Raw genomic sequence first — 13,742 nt, 5'->3', positions numbered from 1 at the left:
AACAATGGAAAATTGTACTGAAATGTGGGAGGATCTGCAACAAATTGACGCATGGTGCAGGGAATGGCAATTGAATCTCAATGTAGATAAGTGTAATGTGCTGCGAATACACAGAAAGAAAGATCCTTTATTATTTAGCTACAATATAGCAGGTCAGCAACTGGAAACAGTTAATTCCATAAATTATCTGGGAGTAGCCATTAGGAGTGATTTAAAATAGAATGATCGTATAAAGTCGATCGTCGGTAAAGCAGATGCCAGACTGAGATTCATTGGAAGAATTCTAAGGAAATGCAATCCGAAAACAAAGGAAGTAGGTTACAGTACACTTATTCGCCCACTGCTTGAATACTGCTCACCGGTGTGGGATCCGTACCAGATAGGGTTGATAGAAGAGATAGAGAAGGTCCAACGGAGAGCAGCGCGCTTCATTACAGGATCATTTAGTAATCGCGAAAGCATTACAGAGTTGATAGATAAACTCCAGTGGAAGACTCTGCAGGAGAGACACTCAGTAGCTCGGTACGGGCTTTTGTTGAAGTTTTGAGAACATACCCTCACCGAGGAGTCAAGCAGTATATTGCTCCCTCCTACGTACATCTCGCGAAGAGACCATGAGGATAAAATCAGAGAGATTAGAGCCCACACAGAGGCATACCGACAATCTTTCTTTCCACAAACAATACGAGACTGGAATAGAAGAGAGAACCCATAGAGGTATTCAAAGTACCCTCCGCCACACACCATCAGGTGGCTTGCGGAGTATGGATGTAGATGTAGATGTAGATGTAGATGTAGATGTAGATTGTGGGACTGCAGGGTATGTGGGACAATTGTTTGCGAGTAGGTGTCATACCCACACATGCTGCTAATCTCAGACCACCTTCATGAACTAATTTCAAAAGAATACTACCCCTCATCACCCAATATAATTCTGGAATGGAACAACTACACCACATCCTATGTGAGAGTTTTGACTACTTATTATAAAGTCCAAAAATGAGGAACCTCCTGCTCGCAGTCTTTCCCATCTCTCCCACCAGCTGCCCGACCTATGAAATATCCTAGCGCATCCTTACACCATACCTCTCCAAACCTTCAGCCATGTGGGTCATGCAACTATGGTGCAAGACCTGTGTTAATGCACACACTTAGCACATCCTGCTCCAGTCCCATCACTGGCGTATCCTGTGCCATCAGAGACAGCACCACCTGAGCAAGCAGTCTATCATCTATCAGCTGACCCTCCATTGGTGTAACATACTGCTCAGCACAACATGCTAGATTTCAGTTGTTGCTTCTCAATCCTTGTCGTCTGTATCCTTCCTCTAATCACAATCATTTTCTAACTTTCTTAGATGGGAATTGTCCTTGCTGCAAATTCTTCAACCCTGTAATTCTCGTGGCCTCAATCTCCTCTAGCCATTGCCCCACACCTACCTCAACCCCTGGCTAGTGATTCTAACTTCACCCACATCCTCCTCCTTCTGTTCTATCTTCCTCTCCAGATCCATGACTTGAAATCATTGTGCATGGCACAAATCTCTCTGCCTATGGCCAGAACAAGCTCAGTTACCGTATTCGTATTCTGTGCACAAGCAAATGGTGCCAGTGTTTCATCTAGTGTTTGATCATTGTCTATTTATGATAATGGATTTTACATGCACACATTTCAGTACTACAACATGGGGCTCCGAGAACCCTTCAGATGATAATGAGATAATTTGTAGTGTATTTATCCATGCTACATCATTTTATAAACTACGTTTTTACTTCACACTGAATTCTGTGTATGTATTTAATGTGTACAAGTAGGGTAACTTTGAACCTCTGTACCTCAGAAATGGATCTAGATATGAAGAAAATTTTCAAAGTTGTTCAGGAGTGGGATCTTGGAATAAATCATAAAAATTTCAGCCATTTTCTATGCATAGCTGTGTTGGAATCTGCGACTCAGTTTTGGTACGAAAAAATGTTTAAAAAAAACCATGTGTAAACTTATAATGCTTTATTTGAAGTATTAGATAGTAACAGCAGTTGGGTACTGTGGGAGGAAGAGTAGTAGATTTTTTTGAAGTAGGAGTTTTTCTTCTAACGCACATATATTAAGTTATCTAAAAGTAATTATCATACATAAACAATTTGAGTAGACTAGCAATAGTCATAATTTGTTGTTAATACAGGGTGTCTCAGAAGGAATTGTCAGTATTCATGGATATGACAGAAATGATCATTTGAAGTAGAAAAAGTCTATTAAACAGGGGCTCTAAATCATATACCTTAAGAGTTTTGAACACTTTTTTAATAGAAGAAATGTATTTTACAGTAGTGAAGGATGAACAAATGGTTATTGCTCATAAGATATACGCTTTAGAGCCATTGTTTACTGGAATTTTTTCGTTTTTTTGTTTTGGTCCATTCCACTGCCTCTCAAAATATGGAAAGCAAAGAGCTTGGAGTGAAAGAAATTTGTTTCACACTATCAAATATGGAAAAGTGCTAATAGTTCTTAAGGTATGCATTTTAGAGCACATGTTTACTAGATTTTTTAGCTTCAAATGATCGAATGGTCATCATCTCTCTTATTCCGGAATATTGACCATTCACCTCTGCAGAAGTAACCAGCAGTGATTACTTCTGCCAGTTAATGTGTAACTTGACTCTTTCGCATCCCTGAAGGCTCTCCTTCATGATGGAATTGACAGAAAACTGTGTGAATAAATGAGAAAAATTGAGTGTAGGTAGGTGTAAATAAGTGTACATAAAAGAAAAGTAACTTAAGGCAGTCCTGTAAATGGTTAGCATATTGCTGTATATTTTGCTGAGAAAGTATACTGTTGTTATAAAACTGCTTTGTCCCACATCATGGAAAATGCCAATAACTAACTGTCATAAGTATGTTGCATATTGACCAAGCTTTAAATGTTTATGTTGGGAACTTCATAAGAGAAAAGTTGTACAGGGTTTCCCATGTAAAACTGGTATGCCTTGCACCTAATATTCAAGGAACAATGAACGAACTAAAAAAGAATAGATAATAGTAACATTAAAAAAACATGTAGTTACTGTTTATAAGAAATGCTGGAAGTGGTGGCCATAGGCCTCCAGACATCGCTGACTTGGTGTGATGACGTTACCAACAACATACTGTAATTTTGCAGGCATGATGACATTAATTTCTGCTGTAATATTCTGTTTAACATTGTCTATTGTGCAAGGATTGTCAGCATACTCTTTGCTTTTTTGTCTGCCCCATAAATAAAAACCACACAATATTAAGTCTGGGGACCTTGGGGGGCAGAGGCCTCTGTTCACAAGTCTCTCTTCAGGGAACAAGTTGGTAATGTAGAGTGTGTCTTGTTTGGATATGTGAGTGATTGCTCCATCTTGTTGGAATACTGCATACAGCTTTTCTGTATCTGTTAGTTGTGCATAGAAAGAGTCAAAGAACTCTAGATACCTGCTGCCTCTCTTCGTGGTAGAATTGGAGAATATGGGCTCAATAATGCACATGCTGGACGATGCACCCATCTTGTCTGAGTGGAGAAGTTCTTCATGCAGGATATGTGGGTTGTCCTGCGACCAGTACCTGCAGTTCTGGGAGTTTACATAATCTGACAAATGAAACCTGGCCACATATGACATGAATTAAAGCAAGGGATCCAAATAACTGTTAGCAATTGATGTTAACAACCAGTTACAATAATGAACGCTCTTTTCCTGATCCCAACTTTTAACTCTCGCACTACACGTGATAGGCTGTTAATTTCATATCTTTTAGTACATGATGACACATTGTATGAGGCACACCTACCTGCTGCGAATAATTTTACTGATTTGTGGGGACTTCTTGTATTATGCATGCAAATTCTGTCCATAGTTTCAGGGGTCCTCACTGTTGGTCACCTATTCCTCTGCACAGTTTTGATGGATCCTGCAGCCATCCATTTCTTGCACAGATCTTGAATAGTGCTGGTCATGTGGAGTTTGCTACCAGGACACTTTCCTTGAAACATTGTTTACATTCCTGTTTTTATGTAACATTCCAAGATATCAGTTTGCTGTACCAATGCAAACTGCACCATTTCTGTAACAACTCAATGATACGAGCTTCTCACAATAACTGATGCATGACTCGCAGCTGCACTCAGCTTTCCAATAAAATGCAGTGTAGCTAATTTTTGAGACAGTGTTGCCACTCCACAAGCAATTCGACTAGAGATGATTAACTAGTACATGAGATGTACCAGTTTTATGTGGGACACCTTGGACAATATGTTTCACAAGCAAATCAGTTGTAATGATTGCAGTTTTAGTTACAGTGTGCAGCCGAGCCGATGGGAAAGATAATGAGGCAGAAAATGTGGTGATAAAAGGAGCTACTGTCCAGTGTTCTATTTGTTATAAAGAGTGTAATGACAGAATTGATTTGAGAAATCATTTGAAAGAGGAGCATATATCTCATGGAATGTACATATGCAAGCAGTGTGGACATTTTTTTCCAAAGGCCCAGACATTGAGTAAGTAATTTAGATAAACATAACTTTATTTTCAGATTTTCTTATTATCTGATACAATTCCCATTTGGCAACACTGTTTTTTTTTTTTTTTTTTTTTTTTTTTTTTTTTTTTTTTTTTTTTTTTTTTTTTTTTTTTTTTTTTTTTTTAAGGCTGCTAGAAAAGTAATTGGAGCAAGATTGATGCACACAACTTTCAAACTTTTCGTAACTATTAGGCTTTCAAAACAGTTCCTTCACTAGGAGAATTGGGAACTTAAGAAAATAGACTAACTTTCAAATTCTAAAGGTGGCAGGGGTAAAATACAGGGAGCGAAAGGCTATTACAATTTGAACAGAAACCAGATGGCAGTTATAAGAGTCGAGGGGCATGAAAGGGAAGCAGTGGTTGGGAAGGGAGTGAGACAAGGTTGTAGCCTCTCCCCGATGTTATTCAATCTGTATATTGAGCAAGCAGTAAAGGAAACAAAAGAAAAATTCAGAGTAGGTATTAAAATCCATGGAGAAGAAATAAAAACTTTGAGGTTCGCCGATGACATTGTAATTCTGTCAGAGACAGCAAAGGACTTGGAAGAGCAGTTGAACAGAATGGACAATGTCTTGAAAGGAGGATATAAGATGAACATCAACAAAATCAAAACGGAGATACTGGAATGTAGTCGAATTTAGTTGGGTGATGTTGAGGGTATTAGATTAGGAAATGAGATGCTTAAAGTGGTAAATGAGTTTTGCTATTTGGGGAGCAAAATAATTAATGATGCTCGAAGTAGAAAGGATGTAAAATGTAGACTGGCAATGGCAAGGAAACGTTTCTGAAGAAGAGAAATTTGTTATCATCGGGTATAGATTTAAGTGTCAGGAAATCGTTTCTGAAAGTATTTGTATGGAGTGTGGCCATGTATGGAAGTAAAACATGTATGATAAATAGTTTGGACAAGAAGAGAATAGAAGCTCTCGAAATGCTGAAAATAAGATGGGTAGACCACATTACTAATGAGGAGGTATTGAATAGAATTGGGGAGAAGAGGAGTTTGTGGCACAACTTGACAAGAAGAAAGGACCGGTTGTTAGGACATGTTCTGAGTCATCAAGGGATCACAAATATAACATTGGAGGGCAGCGTGGAGACCAAGAGATGAATACACTAAGCAGATTCAGAAGGATGTAGGTTGCAGTAAGTACTGGGAGATGAAGAAACTTGCACAGGATAGAGTATCGTGGAGAGCTGCATCAAACCAGTCTCAGGACTGAAGACCACAACAACAACAATAACAACAACAACAACAACAATGGTTAGATGACTTACAATTGACATACAAACCCAAGAGTAGTAACAGTGCACTACTAGTAATCCAAACATGGAACATGACATATAAAATTGCTTCAAAAGTACGGGTTTTTGTTGTAACAGAAATACACAGAAAGACAAAAGCAAGAGGAAAAAAATGGGGAGTGAGGCAAAGTGAAAAAAAAAGAATAACAACACATGCATGATGGGAGAGGTAACTGGATGGGGTTCAGGAGGAGGCTGGGGCAGGGAGAGAGAGGGATAGCAGGGTAAAGGTGGGTGATGGTGAAGTGGTGCTGGGAGCATGCCGGGACGAAGTGGAGAGAGGTTAGGTTAGACAAAGGGTGGGGCAGAGGGGAATGGGGGTTGTGGAAAAGGAGAGACTGGATGCATGGTGGAAAAGAGAGCGTGTGTAGTGCTGGAATGGGAACAGGGTAGTGGAATGGAGACGGGGGAGGGGCTAGATGGTTGAGCACAATGACTAATGAAGGTTGAGACCAGGAGGGTTACGAGAATGTAGGATATATTGCAGGGAGAGTTCCCACCTGCGCAGTTCAGAAAAGCTGCCGTTGGTGGGAAGGATCTGTATGGCACAGGCTGTGAAGCAGTCATTGAAATGAAGGATGTTATGTTGGGCAGAATGCTCAGCAATAGGTTGGTCCACTTGTTTCCTGGCCACAGTTTGTTGGTGGCTGTTCATACAGACAGACAGCTTGTTGGTTGTCATGCCTATATAGAATGCAGCACAGTGGCTGCAGCTTAGCTTGTAGATCACATGACTGATTTCGTAGGTAGCCCTGCCTTTGATGGGATAGGTGATGTTTGTGACCAGACTGTAGTAGGTGGTGATGGGAGGATGTATGGGACAGGTCTTGGATCTAGGTCTATTACAGGGACATGAGCCATGAGGTAAGGGATTGGGAACAGAGGTTGTGAAGGGATGGAAGAGTGTATTGTGTAGGTTTGGTGGACAGCGGAATGCCACTATGGGAGGGGTGGAAAGAACAGTGGGTGGGACATTTCTCGTTTCAGTGCACAATGAGAGGTAGTTGAAATCCTAGTGGAATGTAATTCAGTTGCTCCAGTTTGTAATATGTTGAGATGGTAGACAGGACCTGTATTGATTGCTCTTTGACAGGTTCATAATTTTTGCCCTGTGGAACAAGAACAAAATAATCTGTGTAAAGGAAATACTTCATGTTTCTGAGTTTTGTTTGCAAATATGTGTAAAAATTAAATAAAGTTGGTCCCAGTACTCTTCCCTGAGGCTGACTATTGAACTGACGTCTCCACCCACTTTTTTCTTTATCAAAATGTACATAAAATTTTTTGTTCTCAAGAACTGACTGGATGCCTAGAGCCAAATGATAGTCTTTGAAACTATTGTACATCTTGTCCAGTAAGGTGCCACCACAAATATTACTTTTGGAATCGGATATACCCCGGTCAGTGCTGACTTTTGCCAGTGGTAGATCTTTCCACCACTGGGTGAAAATAAGAACAGCATGAACGTCCAAAAATACAAGAAATGGTCCTTCCCAGAACTAACACTTGAATATTCCAGTGCTCCTAATTTAGGAACATTAGAAATGTTCTGTACTCAGTTGTTCCTATTTTTCACATTTGGTAAGTAGGCTCTCTTTTTCTATCTCAGATATTGATAGTATTCTTTTTTCAACATAATTTTGGTCTTCAGTTCCTTCAGCTCCCGAAAATGAAAATCCACAGTTGTATTTTTGCATAAAATGGTTTGAGGAAGTTCTGGATTCAGCAGCATTAGAGATCATTGTAATTTGGAGGTTTCATGATGATATGTTTGTACGAGGGTAATCCCAAAAGTAAGGTCTCCTATCAGGGTGTATACGACCCGGGACATCCAGGAAAAACCCGGGAATTTTTTCGTCTGGGAGAAAACCGGGAAAAACCCAGGAATTTTTTAGAATTCCGGGAATTTTTCATTGTTTAGTTACCAGTTAAATTTTTGTGATTTTTACTGGTAATAACCAATACTCTAATGAAGGATATTACTGTATCCCAATTCTGCAGAATTCTGCAGCAACAAAACATGAACGAGAGGGAAAAAAAGGAAAATAAAACTTAAGTTGCAAAGGAAATGCGCCATATACAACAACAAAACACAGTGCTCATACAAGCGTCTGCCAACCAAAGTGTGTCAAAGGCTTTAGGAAGAATATGCAGTGCTTCCTAACAACAAATTGCCTCCAATGAGCGTGACGTGACAGTGTTTTTGGGCGAGCTCTTGTGCATGTGCAGTTGAATCGCGTCTGAGTAGCACTTTCTCCCGCTTCTGGCTACAGAAGTGTGGCTGGGTGCCACTATCTAGTATTGTCCCGGTTCAGAAATATCGTAGATCCAGGGCTGATGCACAGAGCAGTCTGAGTTGTAGTGGGGAGGTGGGTAGTCTCCACGTGACCTGTGTTTACGTTTAGTGATTTTGATGTTTCCTCTTCATTTATTGCTCTCACATTAAATGAAAACAAAACGAATTTCTGTGGCCAGGGGCTACCAAATGAATTAAAATACATTCGCATAATTACGGAAGGCTAAAATATGTTGTTAGTTTCAGGTTTTATTTCCACCTTTCTGACAGTCAAACATTAATCGCCTTGCAGAACAATGAAGTTATTTTTGTTGGTTTGTTAAAGAGATTTGGCTTTTATTAGTCTTTTGCACCGAGGCTGTCAATTTATTTGAAACGAAGTGTTTAATTTCACACTGTTAGCTAGTTTCAACTTTTCGCTGCATTTCAAGTGCACGTTTTCCATTATCTAGCTCGTATGACATTATGCCACAATAAAGAACCAATCATGAGATAATGCAGTACTGGTACTCAAGAAAATTTACATCCGAATCTGGACATACGATTGTCCACTTTAAGGCGAATTATGCATTTTAGTATGGTTCACAAAATTCCGATGCTCTTGAAGTATCCTTTGGTGTCTTGTTTCTTTTATGACATAATGCAAGATCTTTTAATGTTTTACGCGTACGAACATGCGGGTCTCCTGAGTCATCGTAGCTGCGCAGGCGCAGTGACACCTGTTATCTGGCACTCTCTGGCAACTGCTGAAACGAACCAATTTCTAACAGGTCACGGGAAAATATTGCGAATGGTGGTTTGAAAAGTATTACTTTCAAAGTAAATTTCCTTTTACGCAAGACGAACTATGTGAGAGAATGTACGATGAATTTCTTAAATCACAGAGCTTTTGACTCTCATTTAAAAGTCAACTCTTTGAGGACGACTATCTAGAAGAATTATGAGCCCAGAAGATCAGACATTTACGTTGTTATTAAAAAATTTACTGGCACATTTGTGTGATGTATCTTAAAGTGTAAAGCGCGCAAAAAGATCAGCATTATATGTGGAAGCTTAGCTTCTCTTGCAGCTTATTAATCTTAGTGACCAATATTATTTGTGAAAACTTTGTTTTTCTTGGAGCAACACTATGTATATTAATTTAAACCATTAACTTTTCTTTTTTGTGTGTTCGCGCTACTTAAGAGTGATCTTGCTATTGACTGACTACATCACGCGCCCTATGCTGTCATCAGATGGCAAGATCACGTGACATGATCTACGACTGGCTTACAAAAGTGTGTCGCAATCTCGATTTCATTGCTTCAGAAAGTAACGTGAAGTGTTTGGTGGAATTCGAATTTATACCTCCGTAACACGAAAAAAATGCAACGTACCTGTTGCTGCACATTAAAGATCTTTCCAAACCGTGATCCCCCCTCCCTGCATTTCATTTTCTACAGTGCTGGCAAATTCTACATCTATGTAGAAAACCATAAACATTCTAAGGATTGATAAGTTTTACAGTGCCGAGGAAAAGTATACTGTCACTTAACATGGAAAAAGTGTATTTTCAACCGGGAAATCCGGGAATTTTTTTTCTTATCCATGTATACACCCTGCCTATTCTTTTTACAATTACATAGACCTGTTTATATCTACAGTGGTTTACATCAGTCTACGGCTTGAACATTTAGCTATTTTTTGATGTAATCACCATTTCTGTCGATGCGTTTTTGTAGACGCTGTGGCAGTGTTTGTATGCCCATGTCATACCAGCTCGCCGCCATGCTGTTCAGAAAGTTATGAACCTCTTCTTTCATCTTGTCATCAGAGCTGAATCGCTGGGACCACAATTAACGCTGACAGGTACTGAGAGTCTCTGAAAAACTCAAATGGGCAATTCATAACCGGAGAAGAGGAATGTTGGGCAAGGTCGTACACATTCTCCATGACAACACTCACCCACACATCGCTCGGCAAACTGTTGCTCTCCTGCAACAATTTCAGTGGAACATAATCATCCACCCACCCTATAGTCCTGACTTGGTGCCCAGTGATTAATACCTGTTCCCTAAGTTAAAACAATATTTGGGCGGAAAGTGATTAAACTCCGCCGGCGAGGTGAAAGAAGAGGTTCATAACCTTCTGAACAGCATGGCGGCGAACTGGTATGACATGGGCATACAGAAACTGCCACAGTGTCTACAGAAATGCATCAACAGAAATGGTGATTATGTTGAAAAATAGCTGAATGTTCAAGCTGTAAACTGGTGTAAACCATTGTAGAAATGGCCGGTCGGAGTGGTCGAGCGGTTAAAGGCGCTACAGTCTGGAACCGCACGACCGCTATGGTCGCAGGTTCGAATCCTGCCTCGGGCATGGATGTGTGTGATGTCCTTAGGTTAGTTAGGTTTAAGTAGTTCTAAGTTCAAGGGGACTTATGACCGCCGCAGTTGAGTCCCATAGTGCTCAGAGCCATTTGAACCATTGTAGAAATAAACAGGCCTATGTACTTATAAAAAAGGAGGAGACCTTACTTTTGGGATTACCCTCGTAATATGATCAGATGTCATGACATTATTCGCATTTTGTATACTCCTATACTATATCATTTTGAATGCTTTAACATGATTAGAAGATGTGACCATAGGACATTTTGTCTTTTATATAACCACATAATAGAGCTGGAGTTACATGAGCTCAGTTCACACCTTTTTTTTCCACACACAAGGAGACCCCAGAGTGCTAGAGCATTGAGCATATAGCACTGAAGTCATTTATTCCCAATAATGTTACCTCTACAAGCCTTTCTTGCTTTCTTTACAATAAATGTTTAAGAATAATTTGATTTGATCTTATGAGTAACTGTTGAATCAAGAACAGGAGAGTACTTAACTGTACAACTTGTGTTATATACGTTGCCTATATTTCTTTAAAATTAACTCGGATAAAAACAGAACGTCTGTCGTCCACTGGCTAAAACAGCTGCTTTTCTTGTCCATAGATAACCTGCTCTTGCAGAACGCATATGTTGGTGGAATACTGTGCTACTCTACTGAGACCTGAAACTTGAAACATGACTCCAGAGTCATGCACAAATCTGCCATGTCTTAACATTTAATTTCTTTGATAACATAAATATAGTGGCCTCTGTTACTTAATATTTTTGGAATTTTGTGGTGAGGGTAGCTGTGAAAATGTTCGATAATCTAATGATGGTGATTGTTTTCATCTGGATAAAGCTTTAATTTAACTGCTCTCTAATTTCAAGTAAAAGACAATATTTTTCGAATAAAACCGGGTAGAAATTAGCAGGCTTTTTCACTATTAATTTGGGTTATAGTGTGGGATGTGAACAGCAAACCAGGTGCAGGTACTTTTACAGAGGACAGTATTGAATTGCTAGTGGTTGCATCTTCTCTGAAGTGCAGTAGAGAATGCTAGCAGCAAAATTGAAGCCATGTCTCCCATAACTGAGGCTGTCATCACAGACAAAAGTTCTTGTAAGTGGCTATTTGCAGCTCCTCCCCTTTCTTGTGTGTTTTCTAGCAATGAGTATGTTGTACTGTTTTCATTGCTGCACAGCAAACAGCAGTGTAGGACAATATGTGGAGCTGGTCACCATTTATTCTATGCAGTCTGACTGATTCTGTTATGCCAATGATCATCCAGGTCCATTTTTGTTCATATCCTCACCAACAGCAGTTCTTGTGTTTACTATCTCCAGTTAGCAACCTAGCGAGGTACAGAGTGAGGTGATGCAGTGGTTAGCACACTGGACTCGTACTTGAGAGGACGACTATTCAAACCCACGTCAGCCCATCTTGATTTTAGGTTTTCTGTGATTTCCCTAAATCACTTCAGGCAAACGCTGGGATGGTTTCTTTGAAAGGGCATGGTCGATTTCCTAATCTGCTGGGACCAATGACCTTGGTCTTTGGTCCCCTCCGCCAAATCAGTCAACCAATCAACCAACTGAGCAAGGTGGTACAGTGGTTAGCATGCTGGACTTACATGTGAAAGGATGATGGTTCAAACACATGTCCAACCTTCCACATTTAGTTTTTCTGTGCTTTCCCTAAATTGCTCCAGGCAAATGCTGAGGTGGTTTGTTTCAAAGGGCATGGCCAATTTCCTTTCCTATCTTTGACACAATCGGAGCTTGTCCTCCATCTCTAATGACCTTGATGTTGACGCGACATTAAACCAAACCTTCCTTCCTTCCTTTATTGCATCCCACTTTCTCAACTTACTTGTTATAATTACTTGCTGTATCTACCTGACCACTATGCACCATTCATCACCACCTTATGCTACGGGAGACACTTACCTGTGCTTACATGGAACTGTGGTAATAATCGAAGGCACTATGACAGCTGTGAACTATGTGAAAATTATTATGAACTACAGGTGTGCCTTTTATGAACTACAGGCGTTCCTTCATTTCTGATGGCTTTTCTGATTGTGATGATGTCTTCCAGCAGGATAACTATCCATGTCACAAGACCAGAATCATGCTACAGTGGTTTGAGGAACTTGAGAGTGAACTCGTGTTGATATCCTGGCCTACAAATTCACCTTATATGAACCCAATGAAACACACACCAGCTTGTAATTTACAGGAATTGCTTGACCTTTGTGTAGACATCTGATGCCACATACTCCCAGAACCCCATCTGGGATTTCTTGAATCAAAGCTGTGCTGAATGCATTCCAAACGTGAACCAACATGTTATTAAGCACATGGTCATAATGTATTGGCTCATCAATGTATATCTGTTGTTTGTTCAGTTGCTGTGTTTTCACATTTTTTGATGTGCTTGTACTCACATTAGGATTTGCTTTGATAAGTATTCTGCTAGCAAGATACTGCTTAAATTTCAGTTGTGGGTTTTACTGTAAAAGTTATGTTGGTGCACCTGAATTATTACAGAATGATTTTATCCAGAAGAGACATTGCATAATGTTTTGAACCAGTAGGAGGCATAAAAAGAGACAACATTATTAAACAATTCTGAATACACCATTAAATGTTGGGAGAGATTATAAGGGTTTCTGTCTGTTCCATCAACTCTCAGCATACCCAGTGCAGTGTGTCAAGTTAGAGTGCATGTATAGTAACTGCCTGATAACTTATGATACATACTCTATTGTTCCTTAAAAAGCTACCCAAGTTCCTAACCTCATTGAGACTTCCTCCTGGTCCAAAATTCTACTGTGTATCCACTGTTTGATTTGGCACCATATTATTCATTAGCATATTTTTTTATTTATTTGTTCTGCATAAGCACCATGTATTTCTCTTTTTAGAATATCCAGCAATATTGAGAACTGTGTGAAACTGATGGTACAAGTATGTATCAAGAGTCTTCAGTCCTGCATAGCTACATGGAAAGGGAATAGTATCATCCTTTATCAAGCCCTTACTGATTTCATGCCATAACTGTCCATTATTCATCATATCATAGAATCTCACAAAATAGGCTCCTGGTTATCCCTTCTGTTTAGTCTTAAAAATACATAAGCTTTAACAGGTTCATTGAGACTTTCAATATTAACAGTTTGTATGGAAACAAATGGGACAATAGGATCAAATACTGTTTAGCAATAAATC

The 13,742-nt window shown here is 39.6% G+C and overlaps 1 protein-coding gene across 5 annotated transcripts in view; it reads left to right on the top strand.

The window, feature by feature from the left end:
* Positions 1 to 13,742, top strand: part of LOC126095234 (zinc finger protein 761-like) — a 171,309-nt gene that overhangs the window by 107,118 nt on the left and 50,449 nt on the right. For 4 of the 5 annotated variants that reach the window (XM_049909979.1, XM_049909980.1, XM_049909978.1 and 1 more), the window contains one exon: positions 4,317 to 4,520. The exons of the other annotated variant lie outside the window; for it this stretch is intronic. In XM_049909979.1, the coding sequence (XP_049765936.1) occupies positions 4,317 to 4,520 (204 nt within the window). The remainder of the gene's footprint in view (positions 1 to 4,316; positions 4,521 to 13,742) is intronic. 5 annotated transcript variants of the gene reach the window in all.

Source organism: Schistocerca cancellata, chromosome 8, assembly GCF_023864275.1.
Source record: "Schistocerca cancellata isolate TAMUIC-IGC-003103 chromosome 8, iqSchCanc2.1, whole genome shotgun sequence".
Lineage (NCBI taxonomy): Eukaryota > Metazoa > Arthropoda > Insecta > Orthoptera > Acrididae > Schistocerca > Schistocerca cancellata.
Note: the sequence above shows the minus strand (reverse complement) of the source record. Positions and strands in the feature narration are given on the sequence as shown.